The 23,388-nt window shown below is 35.4% G+C and overlaps 2 protein-coding genes across 2 annotated transcripts in view; both read left to right on the plus strand.

Moving 5' to 3' along the window:
- Nucleotides 1–514: 514 nt before the first annotated feature.
- Nucleotides 515–6,592, plus strand: LOC135749461 (tripartite motif-containing protein 16-like). The gene is made up of 6 exons (XM_065268055.1): nucleotides 515–992; nucleotides 1,149–1,244; nucleotides 1,354–1,587; nucleotides 2,856–3,015; nucleotides 3,119–3,178; nucleotides 5,215–6,592. The coding sequence occupies exons 1-6, from the start codon at nucleotides 663–665 to the stop codon at nucleotides 5,898–5,900; spliced, it is 1,566 nt and encodes a 521-aa protein (XP_065124127.1). The 5' UTR covers nucleotides 515–662; the 3' UTR covers nucleotides 5,901–6,592.
- A 2,799-nt stretch (nucleotides 6,593–9,391) lies between these two features.
- The window catches only part of greb1l (GREB1 like retinoic acid receptor coactivator), a 61,565-nt gene continuing 47,568 nt past the window's right edge, over nucleotides 9,392–23,388 (plus strand). The window contains exon 1 of the mRNA XM_065268066.2: nucleotides 9,392–9,515. The gene's annotated coding sequence lies outside the window, so the exon portion shown is untranslated. The remainder of the gene's footprint in view (nucleotides 9,516–23,388) is intronic.

A 23,388-nucleotide genomic window follows, 5' to 3' on the forward strand; every position in this document is an offset into this window, starting at 1 on the left:
AAAAGGACCAAAAAGCATTTACTATTATTACAACAGCATCTTCTTTAACCTTACAAGCAGCAAACCATAATCTTATGCATGATGATATGGATGAGTGACAAAGGGTTGATTTTTGCTCCAGCTCTCTTTTAACAGATTCTTTAGTTCAGACACACAGAAAAAAATAAAACGCTTTATGCAAACCAATTATATAATATAAAATCTTTATCATCTGTAAATGTGCACAAGCCGCATGTGAGCCACACAGAGACATGTTTTACAACTGTTTTTCTGTATAGCTCTTCATGTGTTCAACATGTGAGCCACACATTACATATACATGTTTTATACATATAGCTCTTCAATGCAGAGAAAACAAAACTTAAATGTATTTAACAAGTGAGCCACAGATACATGTTTCACATCTGTTTATAGCTCTTCAGTTGAGAGAAACGAAACTTAAATGTTTTCAACAGGTGAGCCACACCTTCCAGACACCTGTTTTGCACACGTATCCCAAACAAACAAGCACAAAAGTTTAGCTGGGGGAAACGAAACCTAAGTGTAGTCAAGCTATTGTGCCTTAAGTGGTTTGTACATCGAGTGTAAGGCAGAAGCATTTTTTCGAAGGACAAGTTAAGCTGTTCAGTGTATGAGCTGCTTTACAAACTGCTGGAATCACGATGATCAGACAAGAGTCTACACATGAACCTGAAGATGTTGATTGTGGGGTCTGTACTGAGACAAAATGCAAAGCTGTCAAGTCCTGTCTGGAGTGTCTTAACTCTTTTTGTCAGATTCACCTTGAATACCACGAGAATCTCTTTAAAGACAGGACACACAGTCTGATAAACCCGACTAGACGACTCCATGAGATGGTCTGCCAAAAACATGGAAGATATCTGGAAATCTACTGTCGCACCGACCAGAAGTGCATTTGTTATACGTGTACGATGGACGATCATAAAAATCATGAAACCGTAACGGTTGCAGAAGAGAAGATTGAAAAACAGGTATGAACTGAAACCAGACACTGGTTTGCTAAAACTAAGTGATAACAGTGATGCTAAATAATATTTGCTTTATAATTTGTATGTGCAATTATTAAAATAGATAAGACAGAGTTGTAAAATGTAATGAATTCACTAACAGCTTTTGTTTTCTTACAGAGGCAGTTAAGAGAGACACAATGGAAATTTCAGCAGAGGATCCAGAAGAGAGAGAAGGAGCTTCAGGAGGTGAGAGAGGCTGTACAGTCTCATCAGGTGAGGTTTTAAACAGATAAACATCTGCTGACAGCTGAAAGTTTGACTTTAGCTTTCTCCTTCAGTGTGATGTATCAATAAAAACTGACTGCAATGTATGTCCTAACAGAGATCTGTACAAACAGCAGTAAAGGACAATGAGAAAATTTTTAATGAGCTGATGACCTCCATCAAGAAAACTCGCTCTGAAGTGACACGGCTGATCAGAGATCAGGAAAAGGCTGCATTGAGTCAAGCTGAAAGACTTATGAAGCAACTAGAGGATGAGATTTCTGATCTGAAGGAGAGAATGGATAATCTTGAGCAGCTTTCACATAAAGACGATCTAATTCAGTTCATGCAGGTAACAGACCTCATTATATTTAAGGGATAGATTTGTTATTAATTACTCACACTCATGTCGTTGCACACCTGTAAGACCATCTGGTCTCGTTCACTAAGCATGCGTACGCACAAATTTATTTGTGAAATGTGCGTTCAGACATTTTAACTAACAAATAATGAATCAACAAAAACGTTTATACTAAAATTTCTTCTAAATGTTTGCAAAAATATAATACATTTGCATACATTTAAAATACATTTTAGTATGAAAGTTTTTATTGAATCATGATTTGTTAGTTAAAAGGTCCGTACACTCTTAGAAAGGATGTGTTAATTTTTTACACATCTTTTTATGTTAAGCTTTTAACACGTTACGTGTTCTAAGAGTGTACGCACATTTCTTAAACAAATTTGTGCGTATGCATGCTTAGTGAATGAGACACATTGTTCGTATTCAGAACACAAATTAAGATATTTTGATGAAATCTGAGAGCTATGAAATGAAGATTGAAAGTGAAAGTCACATGTCTGTCAAGTATGGAACGTATATTCGAAATATGATCTCTGCACATCCCAGTAAGTAAACACACGCACTGTAAGTTGTAAAAACAAACACCCGGAGCAGTTGGCAGTTATCCATACAGCAACCGGGAGGCAATTGGGGTTAAGGTGCCTTGCTCAAGTTACAACCCACACATGGGGTGGTTCAATGTGTACTTGTCCAATGCATCACATGGACTAAAGAATATCTTTTTTTTTAAAGAACTGCTTTGTGACCCTTGACTGTAATAGTTGCGGGGGAGTCAGAAAGCTATAAATCAGGGGAGTCAGAAAGCTCTTGAATATCACTCAAAATATCTTATTTTGTGTTTAAAAGATGAATGAACTTCTTACGGGTGTGGAACCACATGAGGGTGAGTAATTATTAATGACAAAAAAAAATTCTGGAGTGAACTATCCCTTTAAACAGATGTTGGATTTAATTGATTTTAAAAACTTCATTTAACTCAATAGTAAACCATTAGTAAGAATAAATAAAAAAATAGTACAAAAATCATATAAAACAGTGAACATGTTTATGCACAATTAATAGAACAGATGATTTTAAAGATATTAAAATTAAATCTAGAGTCCAGAAAAACTAATAGAAAATATAATAAGAACACAATAATTGAAAAGACCGCACAAATGCTTTAAGTGTTACAGTACAGCAATTAAAGTCTGTTTTAGCAGTACAGAGTACTAATGGACACAATGGTCTTTTTATCTCACTTAATTTTTTGGTAGCAATTCCAGATTTACTCTGTCGCTCCTGAACCTACAGTTTCACACAACATTACTCACAGTTCCCTCCTCTCTTTTGATGATGTGAAAAAATCTCTATCTCAACTGAAAGAAAAATTAGAGGATTTCTGCAAAGAGGAGATAGAAGAGATATCTGATGGAGGTAAAGTAGCAGATATTCATCTATTCCCAGAAATGAGCTTATTTTATATTATAATATTTATTTAAGTGGGACTTATAATAATTATGTCTGTTTATGTTCTTAGTTTCATATATCACAATTGTTCGCCCCAACATACCCAGGACCAGGAAGGAGTTCTTACAGTGTAAGACTTTATGACACACACATACACACACACACACACACACACACACACACACACACACACACACACACACACACACACACACACACACACACACACACAAATAAAGGGTCAGATACATCAGGAAATATTATCATCTTTACATAAAAATCTTTACAAAAAAATACTACACACACATCTTTACATAATCACTGCACATACACCACTGTAATATCATAATCACTGCACAAGCACACTGCAATTAATAGTCTGAGACTTATTGCATGTTGCCCAATAGTATATCTGCATGTAATACAGTTTTTTTTATTCGCTTTGGTACTATTTTCACAAGTATGTGGTAAAATTTCACAACTGTTAGTACAAAACTCAAGGCAGATCATCAAATAGTCAGTTTTTTCAAACATTTAATCACATGTTCAATTGACTTAGTACAACACACAAAATTATACATTCACTTTTTCATCACACTTAATCATTGTGTCATCAAAGAAATACCTTTCATATGAAGTAATTGTCTTTCACAATGCAATGCTCACAATACTTTTGATATGCTTCTCATCTCATTTGCGTAAATACATTTGACCAGCACTAAATCCAACTGATCTTAATGGTTAATCACTGAACCATTTGGTAAACCTATATATTTTCATTTTAGCAATATACAGTATATGGATTTTGAGAACTACAGAAATAAAACCTCTGTTTGTACGAACATATAAATTATGTGTAACCACACATGATAAAATACTCTTTATTGCAAATTGATTTTACATAGTGGTAACCAAAATTGGTCATTACTGTACAGTCCTGTAGAAACAGTTTACTGTAAAAGTGGGGGTGAAACACTGGCCATTTATTTCAACATGGAGCAGGACAGACAGCAAGGAATAAGAAGATCTTGTGGACAAGGGATCCGTCAAAGAGGTGGGCATGGGCACCCACAGAGAGGTCAAAGAGGTGGACGAAAATTTACTGCCAAATGCTCAAGACAGGCTTGATCCAAATTACTGTAATGTAATGTGTGCACTAAATTTTATGTTTTCATTCAGTTACATTATAGAAAGTATAGCTATACAATTATATCTGAAAAATAAAAACTACTGTATTTTGCTCAAATACTGTAACTGTAGAGGATGTCTTCATTGATCCTTCACTTATAGATTAAATTATAGATTATGTAAGTAATGTAAGTGTATTGCCTAATGTGAAACTGTGTAATATGTATTTTATAGTACTGTAGCATATTAATTTCAGCACTTTTAAGGCTGATTTGAAACATGTATCTTGCATTGTTTGCTGTTGGATGAACTGATTGTTAAAAGTACTAAACTGAAAGAAGATCATACCGTTGTGTTTCGGTGATTAAACCAAATGTTCTCATTACATATTACAATAATCTTGCATTTGAAACAATGATTATGTGGACTGAAAACATGTGCAACTTACTGAAAGCATTACATCCAGTTTTGAAAGAATGACTAGCTGCGTTACAAGTGTGATCAGTTTGGATTTTTGTACTAAGAGTTTTGAAAATGTACACCTTACTTGTGAAAATAGTACCAAAGCGAATAAAAAAAACTGTAAAAACAACAACAAAAAAACATTACAAACTATGAAGATCTCTTTGCCACCCAATCTCACAACGCACTTGCTATGTGATTCAGAGGTGAAGAGAGTTTCTTTGTTCGGCTGAACACAAAGGAAGATATTTTGAAGAATGTTTGTAACCAAACCAATCAGAGGCCCCATTGACTTACATAGTAGGATAAAAGAATATATGGAAGTCAAGGGGGGCCCTGATCGTTTGGTTACAATCATTCCTCAAAATGTCTTGTTCATCAGAGCAAAGAAATTTATACAGGTTTGTAACAACATGAGAGTGAGTAAATGATGACAGAATTTTCATTTTGGTGTGAAGAGTATCCCTTTCATAACAATAACGTAGTAACAAAGTATAGCAGAAGAAAAAATAGAAAGCTGATCAAATGTACAATTCTTTTTGTTAAACTGCAGCTATTTGTTTTTAACTCCTACAGATTTCAGGCAGTTCACACTGGATTCAAACACAGCGAATAATAGTGTCTGTCTGATTGATGGAGACAGAACTGCTACTGACAGCGATGTAGCCCAGCAATATCCTTATGATCCAGAGCGATTTGAATATTGTCCTCAGGTGTTGTGTAAAGAGAGTGTGAGCGAACGATGTTACTGGGAGGTTGAGTGGAGTGGGAATAATGGTGTATATATATCAGTGTCATATAAGACCATCAGCAAGAAAAGTTTTGAAAATGAGTCTCTATTTGGGAATAATAATCAGTCCTGGAGTTTGTACTGCTGTTCCTCCAGTAAATTTCCCACTTTATTCAGCCAACAGTTATCTTTGCTGGAGCCCCCCAGAGCGGGCAATGCGAGTGCTGGTGTCGTTCCCAAGCAATCTCAGGTTATAGCCAGAAAAACACAGTGGACAAGGGTCCAGTTTAATTCAATGCCCTTAAAATACTCAGTTGTACACAATAGTCAAATAACTGAACTCCCTGTGTCCTCCAGTTGCTCTAGAATAGGAGTGTTTGTGGATCACAGTGCAGGAACTCTGTCCTTCTACAGCATCTCTGACACAGTGACCCTCATCCACAGATTTCAAACCACATTCACTCAACCTCTCTATCCTGGGTTTGCTGTTTTTAAAGGATCCACGGTGAAATTGTGTCATCACACAGAATAGATCATAAAGATATTTTAGAAGGACTAATGTTATATTCACAATTATAGAAACCTTTAGAAATTATTTTACACTTTTTACATAAAAACATTCACATTTTAAATGAATAGTGTAAGAATTATTGATTATTTTTATTTTATTTTTCCAAAGTTTGTTTTTTGGTAAACAAATGACTGTAACAAGGAGTGGATAAATACAGTTATTATTAAAACAGGATATTTTTGTTTAATGATAGCTTTATCAAAGTAGATATTCTTTGGGCATTAAATTGAAGTTTGGGGAAGTGACCTTTAGCTTTTGTGATATTATTTACATTACAAGTTGAAAACTTTTTAAGTTGCATTTAAACTGCAATCTTTTTTAGTATACTGTCAATGTGAAACTCATCAGTGACATCTGAAATACTTGTCATTAATAGTACATTGAAAATTGATTGGTGCTTTTCTGTGATCAGGTTTCACCTAGTCATTTCTTTAAAATAAAGATATTGTTGCATTATTTAACCATTCTCTGGTGTATTTTGTACGCAACTATTTTTATTCATTTGGAGTTATTGTTAACCTCTTACACTCTGAGGCTATTTTGGGAATTTCCGCATGGATTTGGCCTACCCAATTTCAAAAGCTTCCCATACCCACATGCAGAGGTGCACATACAAAAGTTTGGTATCATTTTACAGGAAACCCTTTGAAATTTCATAACACACTGTTGAAAGTGCTAAACATGGTTGTATGTGTTGTCAGTCCTCTAATAAACACAAAAATAAACAGGCGCTTAAAAGTGTATAACTCTGGCCCTGAGTGTTTGATTTCAGCAATTGTCAGCTTACAGAGGAAAAAGGAATTTTTTCTCTATCATAATCTATGCAAAAGTTATTTTACTCCAACTGAAGGGAGGAATAATACCCTTTTTGTATTCAATTTCTGCCTAAAAATATTTAAAGTGTCCTCATAACCACATACAGTGGAATAAATGCAATATCTTTATATCATTTTACAGAAAACCCTTTAAAGTTACATAAAAAGCTGCTGTTTCTGATAAATATTGTAATTTATGTTGTTATTCATATGATGAAACACCAAATTTTCTTTTTTATGTTGTAAACACTGTCTTTGATAGTGTATAACTCTGGTTCTGGTCAATTGGTGAAACTAGTATTTTTTCTTAAGTGAAAATATAAATATATTCATAAAAAATGTGCAATAAAAAAAACCTTTTTACATAAATTTTTACATCATTTGTCAAAGATTATTTAGAAAACAGAGGTGTTTTAGCATATGTCAGGACAATATTACAAAAACCTATTAAAATTTACATTTAGAAATAACTAATACAATTATATTTTAAAATTATTTTTTTATGATTACTCTTAAATACAATATTTAATATTTTTCATTCTTTGGCGCAACTGGTGGTTTCACTATTTGACATTTTCAGGTCCATTCAGTCTAAACTTTCATAAAAATTGTGCAAATGTGTTTTTTATTGCATAAGATTAACATAAATACACTATGTGCATTGAAATAAACCTGATGCATGCTTTTAAAGTTAAGTTTTTTATATATTTTTGAATTTTTCATCTTGCAAAACCGTTTTTGTTACTAGAAACAAGATTTTGATTCTGCTCTTAAAGGTTCAGCAAAACAAAAAAGAAAATTACCCCATGATTTACTAACTAAATAATGTCATCCGAGATACGTATGTACATTTTTTATACAAACACAATTAAAGTTATTTTAGGGAATGTCCTTGCTCTTCCAAGCTATATAATAAAAACAGGGACCACGATTTTAAGTGCATCCATCATTCACAAAAGTAATCCACATGGCTCCATGGGGTCAATAAAGTACTTCTGAAGGTAATCAATGCCATTTTGTAAAAAAATATCCATATTTGAAACTTTATAAACTATAATAACTAGCTACGGCCCTTAAAACGCTGTTCAAATTCACTAAACCTTTAAAGGGGTCATTTCACAACTTTTTTCAGATGGCAAACCAATATTTGGTGTCCCCAGAGTACGTATGTGAAGTTTCAGCTCAAAATACTCCACAGACCATTTATTATAAAATGTTAAAATTCCCACTTTGTAGGTGGGAGCAAAAATTTGTTTGTGTCCTTTAAAATTTAAAATTTTTGGGTGTGTCCTTTAAAATGCAAATGAACTGATCTCTGCACAAAATGGCAGTGCCATGGTTGGATAGTGCAGAGTAAGGGGCTGTATTATCCCCTTCTGACATCACAAGGGGAGCCAAATTTCAATAAGCTATTTTTTCAAATGCTTAGCAGAGAGTGGTTTACTAAAACTAAGTTACTGGGTTGATCTTTTTCACATTTTCTAGATTGATAGAAGCACTGGAAACATTGAAAGATTGATAGAAGCACTTAAACATGGAAAAAGTCTAATAACCTTATATGTCCTCTTTAAAATGATGCCTATCCTCTTAATCGTTTTTGTTCTGTCCCTCTGGAATATTTTCCATCACATTTTACTTAGCACAGTGCCATCTAGTGGCTTAACTTGAATTACGTACAGACTCATCATCGTCATTACATTGGGTAGGAATATCATTACTTTAACTGATCAGAGATCAGGGAAAGACAGCAATGAGATGACCTGCGAAAGACTTATTGAGCAACCGGAGCACGAGCTTTATCTGAGGAGACACTGAGCTTAAGCAACTTCAAATACAGACAATCTCATCCATTTCCTACAGGTAACAAAACTCTAATATATTTTTTCCCTAGAGAAATTGGTGTCATCTACAAGCTTGTCTTTTTTATCTCTCTTGTATGTATCATAAATTAATGATTGCTACTGTCTGTATGCGAACATACAGTATGCTACACACAAAAGTTTCCTATTGTGTCAGAGGAGGCTGATCATGAAATCTCCAGTAGTGGGCGCTATAAGCCTATAAAAATAATTACATAAACCATATCTACACGTTTATTAGATAACGTTACATGATAATTTAACATCGAAAAACACTTAACCCATGGCATTTTATAGTGGATTAAAATTATGACTGTAGTTTTCCAAAATCCATAGTTTGTGTACAGCATTCAAGAAAGTATGTTCAGTGCTCGATAAACACGGTAATTTGAAACAATGTATATTATCAAGAGCTCTATACAAATGTTATGACACTTTATAACTTTCATCTGTATTGTGAGTCAAGCTGAAAGAACAAGAGCTGCACGGTTAAAGTTATTGAATGATTGTTTACGTTAAGTTACGCACCAATTTTATTGTCTCTGCTAAAAACATAATGCAGAAACGTAACAAAATTGCAATATTGTTTTTATATGCTTTAAAACTTTTATAACGTTGACATTTTAATAGGTTCTGGGGGTTTCTTATTGGAACGCCTTTCATTTTTATTGGAACAAACATGTCCTCAGATCGTCATTTTTAGTTTTTCGGAGCTGAATGTTTTTAGCAGATGCACACATAAAACCAAACGGTACGTAACGTGACTGAACGTACAGTCAGTTCTCCTGACGTCACAGCGGCTGCTGGTTAGTCAGTCAGCGAGAGCGAGAATGAAGTGAGAAGAGAAAGCTGATAAATTGCATCTGGACCAAACGCTTCATGATCTGCACACATTTCAACAGGTAAGTTATGGCACAAATACTCTTTATTTGAAATGTTACGTTATTTGGAAACTGTGGTAAATTAACATGCTTCTGTAGGCTATATATTTACATGTGAGGTTCAAGGTTAAGTCGGGATTGATGCTAAACAAATGCGATGTGTTCAACAGATGTTTTCCGATTTATGTCGAAATTGTTATTGAAATTTAAAGCTCTGGTTGTCTTTTTTAATGTTCGCAGCTTGTTCACTTGACAGGCAATGAAATGTCGTGATAACAAAACACGACTTTATTAGAAGTTTATTTACAAATGTTTGAATCACAGAAAACTGGGTATTCAGTGTTATATATGCCCAAACTCTATGTATTAGTTAACATAAACTAACAATAACAACTCCTTTACTGCATTTATTAGCTAATCTTGATTTGGTTAATGTTAATGTCACTATTTCATTTTTCTTTTAATCAACTTTTAATCAAAAGTTCTAACTGTAAAGATTAGTTAATGCACAATGAACTGACAAGAGCAATTGTATTGACATTAATTATTATCATTAAAAAAGATTAATAAATGCTGAAAACTATATTGCTCCCTAGTTTATGTTAGCTAATGCAGTGGTTCCCAAACTTTTTCAGCGTGTTTTTGTGACAAAAAACTGTTCTAAAACTCAACATTTTAATTAAAAAAACATTCAATTATACAAAAAAGTAGTGCTTTTGGTTAGTAGCCTTATTTTTTTAGGTTTAATTACACAGAATTCATGATAAATTAATGTAGGCCTATTTCATAAAATGTCATAAAACTGGGGGACCATCTCGTGGCCCCCAGTTTGAAAACCACTGAGCTAAATAATGCATTCAATAATGTTCACAAAAACAACCTTATTGTGTTCCCAAAACAATAGTTTAGATTATTGCAAAGATCACGATCGATTCACAAACTAACATGATCATACGTGAACTTGGTATTATCTAGCAAACCAGCAAAATAAATACATTAAATTATAGTAATTATATTTAAGAAATATATGTTTTATATTATAATAAATTATTACAATAACCAAAAAGAAATAATGAAAAAAAATAACAGTAAAAATGGCACTGTCTGAAGAAAATCCCTTAGTATTACGTTATGATAAACGTGTGTAAAAGAGATGAGAAGGATTTAATTCAGTTTTATGTTTAGTTTTATGTTTGCTTTATTACTCTAAATAAGTGTTTTTTAGGCTGCCAAATTTTTTAGGGTGCTTGATAGGGTGATGAATTTAATGATTTTTCCATAAATGGTTTATCAATCAGCTCAGTGCTCATCTGTCAGTCTTGGGTTGCATTCTTGCATCTATAATCCTGTCTGTCTTGACCGCTTTCCCGTCTAAACTGGACATTCATCTGATGTTCTTCAAGGTCCCGTGACCTGAAGGTTTTAAAGGCAATGTTTTGGTCACATTCCTGTGTCCTCATGGTCTCATTCTTTCCCACCCCCTGAACATTTCTGCTCAGCGGCCTTAGAGGTCACAGACACCTCGGAGCCAAAAAAACAGCTATGAGAGACCTAGACCAGTCGAAAACATGCATTTGGTAATGAAACTGAAAGAAACAAAGGCAACAGTCAGCTATTGATCTATCAGTAGGGGAGAGAGGGGCACATCCTAACACTTTTTGGTTTTGGCTCAATCATTCAAAAAATATTTGAGTTTGATTAATTATATTTTAACACAAGTAACACACACATCTCTGCTACAAATGACCACTTGAAGTTTGTTGCTAGTACTTACCATTCTTGGACCATTACACCAAACGTGACAGAAGTGCAAACGTTACAACTTACCCCATAGGTGGGGTTAATTGTAACAGGCAGGAGGTTAGTTGTAACACTTGCTAAAAATTAAGTTTGCAGGCAAATATTTCAATACTATTTTCTCTATATACTTGAAGTGGATATTGTTTATTTATCTGTCTATAATAGACAGGTATCCACACTGTATTCATTCATCCAGCCCTTTCTTAACAATAGTTAAATTATAAATGGATTCAAATGTCTAAATATGTGAGGAAAAGCAGCACAATTATGACAAAACATTTTTTATATGTGACCCAGTCTGTAATAATCATACTACAGTTTCTATTCACCTTATTCAATCAATATTACAGATATGAACAAAAATAAATTTGACACACAATTTATTTTGTTGGCCGCCAGCAATCATTCATGTATAGCCTATTTAAAACAATGGCAAGGATTACGCTAATGTTAGCGGTTTTCATATTGTAAGTGCTGAGAGGTTAGTTGTAACACAGTGTTACAATAAACCCCGCTAGATCAAAATATTTTCAAGCCCACCAAAAAAGTTGCTAAGAGCTGCAGACATATTTCAAAACGATACTGTGTTTTACGCTGGATTTCCACCAACTGCGGAGCGGCTGCAGATCAGCTCCGCTGCATTACGGCTCCACATTCCACTGTCCGCCAATACCCACCAGTTCCGAATTTGTTGCAGAGTGGCTGCGTGCTGAAGTGACGAGGACCCAAGAGGTCTCGCTTGGAAATTCCATGTGATGATCGTACGATATCTAGTTCTGTCTCCGCCCATTATGACGTTAAATTATGACGTTTGGTTGCTGGACCAGCCCAGATCATGACACGAGATCTCGCAAATTCAGGTATGATCACGCGATATAGCCATGGCTCCGCCCTGCGGAGCTGTCTGGCATCCGTCAAAAATAGAAGCTCTGCGTATTTGTTCCAGAGGGCTGCGGATGGCCGGAGCTGTGATGGATTCGGAAAGCAGTCAGTGGAAATACACACATTGACTTGAATGGAAACCGGTTGACTCCGCCGCCGTTCCACAGCGGATCCGCAGCCGTTCCGCAGTCGGTGGAAATCCAGCATTAGTCAACAAGACACTGATAAATATGACATAGCATTGGTTTTGGTATCTTACACACCCAACTTAAAAACCGAAAAAAAAAACATGATGAAAAATTTTACTTACATGCGCCACCAAAACACTCGTTCATGACTAACTCTCTGGAAAAAACATTATACATTTTCAATAATTTGCGGGAGATAAAAAAATACTGTAAAAAATACCGTAATAAAAATACCGGAAAAAACAAAAAACGCTCAACCTTGTGCAACAAGTGTCTGTGTTACAACTAACTTCGCGTTTTTTGCCCCGGGCACCCCTACAACTACTATACAACAGTGTTCAATGTAATAATTTCACTCTAGACATTTTTATAATGGTTAGGTTGACATTTGAAAAAACTACGACTGTAATGCAAAAAAAAAAAAAAAACTACTGTGATAAAACCATAAGACACCACAAAATGGCTTACAAGTATTTTAACAGTGAAAACGTAGCCCAGGATTCTGTTCATTGTGAAAAGTTGCCTGTAAATGACAGGTGGTTGGAGTGCATGAGCTGAAAAATAAGAGGGATTTGAATCAGTCACTGTAAAACATGTTTGTTAAAAGGTAAATCAAGTTAGTTGTGATTTAATGTTGACATTATCTTGCTTCTGGTGACTTTAGTTTTTGTATTTAGTCCACATTAAAGTAGACAAGTGCACTATTGTACTGAGGCATTACCAGGTTAGTTTTAAAACTTGTGTAGCATTTACTTGTTTGTCACTTATTGTTATTTTTTCCACTTACACCTCCTTTTATTAACAAAGCATGGGTTAGTGCCTTTTAGATTTTTCGATATAAATTGTTCCCTAGCAGCTTTACAAAGAATAGTCCAACAAACAAGCCATGGCAAGGAAATAGTCCCTTAGGTTTAGAGCAGGAACCCTTGGAAGAACGCAAGTCTCAAGCGAGGTCGGGTTTTAATCAAGATGGCAGTGGCAGGTATTAAGTTATACGCTGTCTATACAATCATGCTTTAGTGGTAATTCAATCTGGTTCCTCTTGCTTCTAATTTGCCACTCCAGGGTGATAAGGCCACCAGACCAACTGGCTAGGCCAGCACTTTATCAGCACGAGCTTAGAGCTTATGAAAGTGTGACCAGGGTCCTTGTTTGATTGGCTGAGATGACAAAGTTTGCTGGGTGGCCTTTCAGTGCTAGAGGCATGTGCAGTTTTGTCCCTTGGCAGAGCCTTTAGGTCAGGGGTCTTGGACGGTGACCATCTGGACCTTTAGGGGGTGGCTTCCTAAGATGCAGCTTTTGTTTGCTCAAAACAATTGGAAGTTAATCTGGAGGAGATAAGAATAGCCTCTGTTACATTGCCGCCATCAGCCGGTCTTCACATAGCATGTAAAAAGACATCTCTTTCTCTTTCTTGAAAGAGGCTTTGACTGACTATCTTTCCTTTTTTAAAGGGGGTGGAACTAAATAGTTTTACTTTCCAGGAGTCAAGGTTCTGATCTGGTGTTGCCCATCGGAGGAGGGTTTGGCTACCAATTTGGGTTTAGTGATATAGCAACGAAATTAAAATTTGATATTTTTCATCCTATATACAATATTTAATATTCATTCTAAAAATGCTGTGTTGATTCAAGGTTGTTGGGTAAAATATGGACAAACACTTCTGTCTGGTTTAAATTAATATATGCTGGGTTGTTTCATCCTAAAATGCTGTGTTCTTTTGGTCAAATAGGGAGATAGGTTAATTTAAACCAGTGATTTTCCATATTTTACCCAACCATGAGTTAAAACAATGCAACATTTATAATAATGTCTAAGTTTAAATTTATATATTTGCTCTAAAAAAAAAATATTTCTACCAAACACAGCCATTGAATACTGAAATAAAATAAATTAAAATTAAAATCTACAGTGTACAAAATTGTTGGGTTATTTTTGGCCCATGTTAGGTAAATATTAAGGGTGTCACGATTTCGATTTTAAATCGAAATCGATCGAAATTAAGTCACAACCTCGAACTTCGAATTAAAAAATGGGATCGTCGATGCTGCCACGCCCCCATGTCACGTCCGTTCGGCTTGTCAAGGGGGGAAAAAATCCTCTCAGAGGTGCCTTTAAAAAAATGGGTCCAGCGGAACGCGATTTGTATTTTAAACACGAGGGATGTATTGCTGCAACTCCTTGTAATGCATAGCATAAACAGGATTACTACCTAGTGATCTGCCTTCGGACAGAGTGCAGCTCTCTGCACGTGCGCGAGAGAGCCACCAAGATGCACCGGGTTATATTTTAAACAAAAGGGATAGTTTGCCTCAGCTCGCATGAAACACATAAAACTGAACAAATACGTAAGGATTACTACTTTAGTTTATGTTTAGACTTTGGACAAATACGAGAGCGCGTGCACGTGAGACAGAGAGAAGCGCAGCTGCTTATGACGCACCGATTTTATTTCAGATACTAGAAGGAGTCCAAGACGGGTGCATTAAGTCCATGTGCGTGCAAGAAGGAATCCTCTCTCTACAAGCTCTCTCGCGTAAAGTGAAGCCCACAAACCACCATGTGAGGAAAAGCACGCAATGTGCATGTTAATGTGAAACTATAATAATAATAAAAATAAAGGCATATAATTTTTTGTCTTTCAAAAATAATAATAATTTAAAAATCGAGAATCGAATCGAATCGTGACCTTAGAATCGAAAATGTAATCAAGAATCATGACACCCCTAATAAATATTGGACAGAACACACTGCTGGGTTAAAATTGACCCAATGAGTTGTTTAACCAAACAACATTGGGTCATTTTTAACCCAGCATTGGGTAGCTTTTACACATGTGTTTAGTCCAATATATGGATCAAAATAACCCAGCCATTTTTAGAGTGTACTTTAAAATAATAGGTTTTTATTGAATTATTCATTTTGTAATTTCCATTAATATGCACCAATATATGATAACAAACAGGGACAATTAAATACACTTATTTTTACATGAATCAGTTTTTTATTTGATTAGTACAAAAATCATTAGGTTATTAAAAAGGCTTCAGTTATTTAAAACAGAATGCAACATAATTGCTCAATATTTCATCTTCATTTCAAGCCAATAATCTAAAGTTGAATTGTGATCTCTCCTCCCAGCTTGCAGCATTTCTCTTGGTAGTATCTTCAAGAAAAAAAACATATTAAAACGTTGGTTGGCAAATCAGCTTATCCTTAGGTTCACTTTTCCCTGTCAGCTTTTAAGATTCCCACTGTCACTCTTCTTTCTGAACTTCATTCCGTTTAAATGCAACATTGGCTCACCCCTGCTTCCACGGAATGTATTAAATAAAGTGCCAAGGTTTGTTTGCTGTTTGTTGGCTGCCAATGAGAATGCACTTCTTCACCCTTAAGCTCTTCTTCACGGTTATACATGAAACACTATTGTCTGTATGGGCAAGGAACCTGCAGTGAGGACACAAAGGTTCTGCTGAAAGCTGCTTGACATCTCCTACACAGATAACACAGCTGAATGTGACTTAGACCCTCTATTGTTGATTGATTTCTTATTTTTAGCTTTCCTGTTACCAGGGTAGCGGTTTTACAAGAACTCCTACTTGCCAATTGTTTATTCATGCGATTTATATGTAGGAGATAAACAGCACACATATGTTTCTCTGTGTTTCCTGATGATTAGTGATTTATCAATATAATATCCTCTATTTTGACATTGTCATGTATGTGGTGGTGCATCCATCTGTCATAACAAGGAAAGAGAAGTGGGCTGGTGGAAAATCTAATATAAACTGTATTGGATATCAATAAAGTCAAGAGGAGCTGGCTTTCAGTATGCAGTATTGATCTGTGTAACACGATGATCAATCACTGAACAAAGAAAAGCAGACCAATCAGCTAAATCAGCATACAATTAAGTTGTTTTATTTACCATTAAAATTATAGATGCCGTTTCATTTCTTCACTTCTAGTGTTGATTCATAGTGGTTCCTTTTGACCAATTTTTAATTTGTTGTAAATGTATAACACGTAAAAAGAGCATTTCTTGATTATATTTCATTTCAAAATAAAAAGAAAAAAATAAGAGCATATATTTTATATAAGGTAATATAATAACTAACGTTGAATGTTTTTAAGATGAATAACAATGCTTTGTGGCTTTAAAGCATTTTAAATGTAAAATTTTGTTATATTTAAAAAAAAATGTAGCTTGGCTGTCTTCCTGTACCTCAGTTTGTACAGTAATGGGTTAAATCCCCCTGATAAAATGTATACTTTTAATGCACTGTAAAACTAGAAGTATAGTCCAATTTTTACGCATACAGTACGCAAGGGTCTACATACAGTGCGTGACGAAAATTTTGTCATCAGTATAGACCAATTTCGAGTAGACATCACAGTTACGTCACTGCAAGCTGCGCGCGCAATGCGGTTGCAGAAAAACAGTGGAAATGAATTAGACTCGAGTGAAAAGAGCAAGATAACTCACTAGAAAATATCCTGGTGCTGTAAAGTGTCAGAATAAGAATGCCAAAAAAGATGGCTTTCATTTTTATAAAATACCACCGTCGAAGACATCATTTGAAGATAAACGTAGGTGTTTATGATTACAATAAGCCCTTAAACGGACAGAATGGAGCGAGGAAATCATCTGGAAATCTTTTAATAATTAGAATAGAAAATAAGTAGAGAAGATGTCCGGTGTTCTGTCGAAGTCTGTTCCCTCCATGTGTCTCTCATAGCATTTTTATCAAGTTACAATATAATTTATTCAGAATAAATGTTTTTTTTATACTGAAAAAGGAATAATATCACAATTTTTTAAAAATATTTCATAATTTTTTAGTTTTCTATTATTTATTTTTATTTCTTTATATCTTAGCTTATGTCTTCTTCCTGTTTGTTCTAAAATTATTATGTTTACTAAATAAATATATAAATATAGCACACACACACACACATGATGTAAAGTGTTATTAATATATAAACAGGCCTTTTTAATGTATGTTTAAACATAATACTTTTATAATAGTTTTAGAACAAACACGTAAGATAAATATAAGGAAGAAATAGAAAACAGGAAAATTATGCAATATTTAATAAACGCTATTATATATAATACATGATAGTATTGCTTTTATATGTACTTTAGCGATTCAGACTGTAAAAATAATTGATTTAGCAAAAAAGAACAATACATATACATTACATACATGCATATCAGTAGCCAAGCCATTTAAACTTTTTATCTATCTAAAAAATAAACGTAACGTGATTAAAACGCTATAAGAAACAGTGCACTAAAGGGAAACATAGGGAAATCAGACTTCGACAGAACACCGGATCCATAAAAATCACGGTTTAATGCTAAAACACTTCACAACCCTACTGCGGAGCAGTCACTTTCTGCAACCAGTTTGGCTCCGCCCACAAAAAAACGTCATCTCTGTTTGCAAACACGAAATTGGTCTATAGATTTTTGTAACTGCACGTACTTTGGATGCGTTGGACATGCGCGTATAGGAGAATGTTGTATGTAGCCCAGGAAATGCATTGTATTTTGTCACAATGCGCATGCGTTGAATGTCTGTACGAGTCAAATGAACTATGCTTTGCGAGGCTGTGCCTTCGACCGTGCGATACAAGTAAAAAACACACTATACTTCGGGCTTAAGTCGGTTTAGATAAAAGTGTTCTCCAAACACATCAATGTGTATGTAAGGCTATTGGGAAAGGGCAAAAATATTGGCATTTAATATTTTATTATATTTTTAAATGTTTCTTAAATACATACATGAATGTTTGTGTATTTATATATACATAATAATAACACACAGCGCACACTCATATTTTATGCAAAAAATCACTTTTATTTTGTATGCGATTAATCGCGATTAGTCTTTTCCCAGTACTAGTAATGAAATTAATAAAACTTTAATAGTTAAATAAAACTTGTTTTATTTTTGCTGTGTATCGGCAGTGCTGCAGAAAAACACAAGGCTCTTTTGACCAATAATGACGAGTGCAGATGGGGAGATAAAGAGTTGCCCAGCTAGCTTTTAAAATCCCTCCTATTGTTTTACATTTACCACGACTCAAGCAGCAGGTGTTTCTTTTCTATAGGCGAACATCTTTATTAAGCAGCCTGTTCCACTGCATTTTAGCTCCTGTGCATTAGTCTAGATAAGATACTATTTTGTCCCAGAGCCCTACGGTTAATAGGATAATTCACTTAAAAATAAGGCCGTTTTCACACTGACAGTTATGCGTGAAACCAGTGATGGTTTGCATGAAAACTTTTAATTTGAAAGCTGTCATGCGGAGCCAGGACTACCTGGAGGACGTGGTCTGAGCTCGGTTGCAATGCAACTGTGGCGCGGTTCACGTGAATGCACCTTGGACCTGACAGCAAATAACCTGCGCATGCGTTTTAGCCAATGACGTTGATCATTTGTTTCCACAATGAACGATTACCATGACAACAGATGAATTCCACATTTCAAAGCACATATGCGCAGATGTCGCTCTCTCTGCTGTGCATGACAACACAAACATATTAAACAACAAACAAATATGCTGAGTCACATTGTGTTTTGCATCCTTTTGTATGATTACCCAGTGAACCGGGGTTTGATAGAATCGAGTGTGAAACCAGACCAACATTACCTACCATTATGTCATTGCAAACCTATGACTTTATTCAGTGGACTATGAACAATATATTTGAGTATTGATTCATTTTTATTGTATGAACAAAACAGTTGAAACATTCCTCATAATATATTTTGTGTTCTGCAGAATTCATACAGTTTTGAAATGAAATGAGGTTAAGGTAACCATGACAGAATGTTATATTAGAATAAAAAGATCCCATGTCATACATATATTGGCAGTTTGACCAAAAACTAAGCAGTTTTGAGTCGAAACCCTGAAATAAATCTGTTTTAAATTTACATTTGGAATGTAAAAATGCTCTCCTATGATCAGTGAGAAAAAGAAGCACCTCTAGTTGAGTACAAATGAATATTGCCTCCTCTCCTTGTGGCTATGGTTACCTGGTGAAGGTCATTGATAGATGTTTAATAGTGAAGCTGTACTCTCCTTAGTTTAATAGCATTTAACTGGAGAAAAGGTAGTTGATGGTTATCAAATGTAGTGAAAGTTATTTACAACAGACTTAATGGTTTATATTAAAATCTTTTATTTATGTTCTGTTAACACTAACAGTCACGGCTTATCCAGCTTTTCATTGCAAAAAAAAAAATAAAAAATATGCTTATACTGAGAGTTTGTAAGTAGATCATGAGTGGGGTTTAGTGTGTGGATTTTTTGGCAGACGAAATGTTTGGCAATCTGTTTGGCATGTGATTTTATGAACCATTCAGGACACGCTGTTCAGTTCTTTCTTATACAGTGCCTATAAAAATGATTCACACTGAACGTTTTCACGGTGTAATTGTGTATTTGCTAAATTATTTTGTCTCCCAGAAACAAAATAGCATTAGGAGTACATTGACAGCAATTGTAGGACCAAATAACAATTTCTTGATACTGTATAATCTTGGCAGTTTTTTAAGAATCTTTAGATCTTAAAGCCCCCCTAACCTAAAAAATGCCCTTTTAAATGTGTTTCTATTAGAAAATGAGTTGCCAGTGTGTGTTCAGCAACATCCTGTTATTATACAATCCATCTATTCTTCTTTGTGTAATCTCCTTTAAACCGCAACAGTCACACAAAACAGGCTGATGGGGATCCCCCATCAAAGTGATGTCACATTGATTACGCCCCAACCATAACCGATCACAGACTCTGCCTTATAAGCGAGTAGTTAACTTCTGCCAGAGACACATGTTTTGATGTAGCCCAAAGCACAAGTGTGTGTACCTACTTTGCATACGAGGAGAGGAACAGAAGCTCTCTTTGGATTTAAAGAAATACACACAAAACAGCACGTTTTTCATTGCAGCCACAAATGGCCATGTTCAACATCATATAATGAAAGATCTGTGGTGTATTTTTAGGTGAAACGTTACATTCTGGGGATACCAGAATCTATTTTTATATTGCTAAAAACACCTTGATTAGCAGCCCTTAAGGTTGTCATTTGGATGGATGCTTGACATGGACAGTAACTATTGTGGCTGTATCTTTGTTCTTTACCTAAGTTTCCATCCTCCTTCTTTTATGCTCATTTAAAAAAAATCGCAACAGAAATGAGTAAAGGAAACGCCAAATTTGGAATAAAAAAATAAATTACACTCGCTTGAGGTGGTTTTTGTTTTGTGCGAAAAAGAGTTCATGCGAATAATTGATGAGGGTATCGCATAGGGATGGCGAAAACTAAATATTTTCTTGACCAACCACCGAGCCTCATAAGCCGGTTGAAACCAGGTAACTGATAGGCCTATTAGTTTGCTACGCATAGCTATTTGAAATAACAGCCATTTCGAGCCGCGCCTGCAATTTCGCAATTGCCGCTCTGCCTCACACACACACACACACAGGCCCCGGCGCTGCCCTTCCACTCATCACTTATTTAAAATCCCCTACAGCGCGAACGCGGCGCCGAATCGGAGGACAAATGGCTGCTTAGTTTCTAAATGGTTTAGGTACAAGGTGATCGCGTTGAAAATAAATGCGTTTGTCTAGCGTTAGAATCTCATTTGAAAATTGCCGCAGCTCATTTTAGAAAATGACAGCTACAAAGAGACGCCGCTTTAGTTTGAGGTAGTGCTTACAATAATAAAGAAAGAGGATGATCATCATCCCCTTATCTGTTACTACTGAAATGTAGATGTAATGTATTTCCAAATCTAAGCCCATCTTATGCGAATGTTGCCTTAAAGACTGCAACAACCAATGGATAAAGCCAATGGATAAAACAGGCACCTTCAGAATGCGTAAAAGACGCACCGGCCAAGGCTGGTCTAACTCACTGTGTGCGAGAAAGCCCTTGTCTGTTCTAGAACAAATGCAGCAAAGATATTTAATGCTATAATGTATGAGGCATATAGGCCTATGCTGAGTTTTATTCATTTATGATGATGTGCGTTCTAGTTAACAATGCAATGCAAGTGAAAGCACGTGCCGGCACCTTCATGCACGTACCGGTTAATACTGTATATTCTCTGCTATATTTGCTTTTTATTTATTAAATACATGCAATTGGTTGATGAAACATTTGTTAAAATTAAGATACAATTTATACAAAACGAAATTCACTTTAAAGAAATGCTTTCTACAAAGAACTTAATTAAGTGGTAAAAATCATGTCTGAGGATTTACAAAAACAAAACTTCATCTGCACTTTACTGTTAATAATTTGGAACACAATCAGGGAGACTTTATTTTAATAATTTTATTGCTGTATTTTATTTACTATTCGAATGAAGAAATTTACCCAAAAAAATTGCCTGTAGCATTTACTTTTCGCAAACCTTGTGAGCGTGTGAACCCAAACCCGTGACATAGCGCCAAATGTTTTTTATTGATTTATTAAGTACAAAGGTGAGTTATGAAAAACTGAGTGTGAAGGATTTATTCACTTCACACAAAAAGATCTTAGAAAGAGATGACTAACTGTAGTAGCGTCTATAATAGCTTAATTTAGTGATCACTTTTTTTAACCAACAACCGACAACTTAACGTTGATACGGTCAACCATCGGTCAAACAGTCATCGGTTAACATCCCTAGTATCGCATATGTCAAATAAAGTCTTACATAGCAAACATTGAACCTATATGACCAATCTGTTACTTCAAATGATGGATTTGACAAGACCAGGAATGTTTCACGAAGCACCTGCAAAAGTTTAAAACAAAGGGTACATGGACGTAAAGCTGTCCAGAAGCATTTTTGAGGGGAAAACACAACATTCAAGTTTAATGACGAAATGCACAGGATCCTCGGCCATAGACCTAGCGTTATGCCTCTGGCTTCTGTCATTAACGGTTCAGGTTATTGCTCTATTTGGTTTACTGCTGCTTACTAGGTTACCAAACCATCATTATGCACTCTAAGAACTGGATGGAAACGCACCTATTTTGCATTAGTTTTATTTTCTGTTTTTGCAAACTTTAAAAAGATTTGCTTTATGTTTGGATGGAAACACAGCTATTGTCATGCCCTTTATTACCATTTCATTGTTTCCAAGCTGTTGCACAAAAACATCCAATCCAGTGATCGAGTGGTGGCGCTGTACAACCTGACCACCGTTATTCATTAGACACAGATATGCCATAAATATTCCTGGTCATATTAACAGACCATCTGTCCATGTTCCTTATAGACCTCCTTGATCCTCTTCACTGATTTGAATCATCCTCCGTTACAGCCTACATGCTTGATTTGAAGCAGCTAAGTTTGCCCCCACCTTGAAGTTACCTAAGCGGTCAGTGGCCTATTGCCCCCCTTCCACCTGACGGCTCTGGGAACCAACGATGACCCCTGTCCTAAACCATGAGTCTCAACAGTTGCAGTAGAGACCTGGATGTCTTTTAAACTTTTAACCTGTCCACTACTTTTACGACAGGGCAAGAATTTCTGGAACTCCTCTTGCATTGTTTTCCCCTCCCCTGCGTAAAACCAGAGGGAATGTGGCAATGTTGATTGGTTTAATAAGAGCCAAATAAAGCCATTTCACAATATATTTCGTCATTACTCTTGCTGTGTACACACCAAACGTGTTACCTCTCGGGATTAAACTTTGTGTCTTGGGAATTTTCTGCTTGAGTTAAATATTTTCAACTTGAGCGGAAGACTCATTTAGGGTAAATCGTGTGTTTGTAGCAATCGCGCCGCCCAATTCACGTCATTTGCATCGCCCCATGTGAGTTTGCTGCAATCCTTGTCTTTGCATGAAATCTACTTGCGCAAATAGTTAAATTCGCTTCTGGTGTGTACGCCCGTTATTAATAATCTCACTGATGGGGGAGTTGAGTTACAAAGTCGTTCAAGTGGGGTGTCTTTAAAAAAATGTGTCCTGCGATCCCATTGGACATTTTATTTAGATATTTCAATGTATG

The sequence above is a fragment of the Paramisgurnus dabryanus genome, chromosome 6 (assembly GCF_030506205.2).
Source record: "Paramisgurnus dabryanus chromosome 6, PD_genome_1.1, whole genome shotgun sequence".
Lineage (NCBI taxonomy): Eukaryota > Metazoa > Chordata > Actinopteri > Cypriniformes > Cobitidae > Paramisgurnus > Paramisgurnus dabryanus.

Excerpts from the sequence above, each read along its gene's own strand:
- LOC135749461 (XM_065268055.1), top strand. The coding sequence starts at position 663 with ATGATCAGACAAGAGTCTACACATGAACCTGAAGATGTTGATTGTGGG. Across the intron at positions 1,588-2,855 it reads ATCTAATTCAGTTCATGCAG|CAATTCCAGATTTACTCTGT; the intron begins GTAACAGACCTC and ends ATTTTTTGGTAG. Across the intron at positions 3,179-5,214 it reads CAGGAAGGAGTTCTTACAGT|ATTTCAGGCAGTTCACACTG; the intron begins GTAAGACTTTAT and ends TAACTCCTACAG.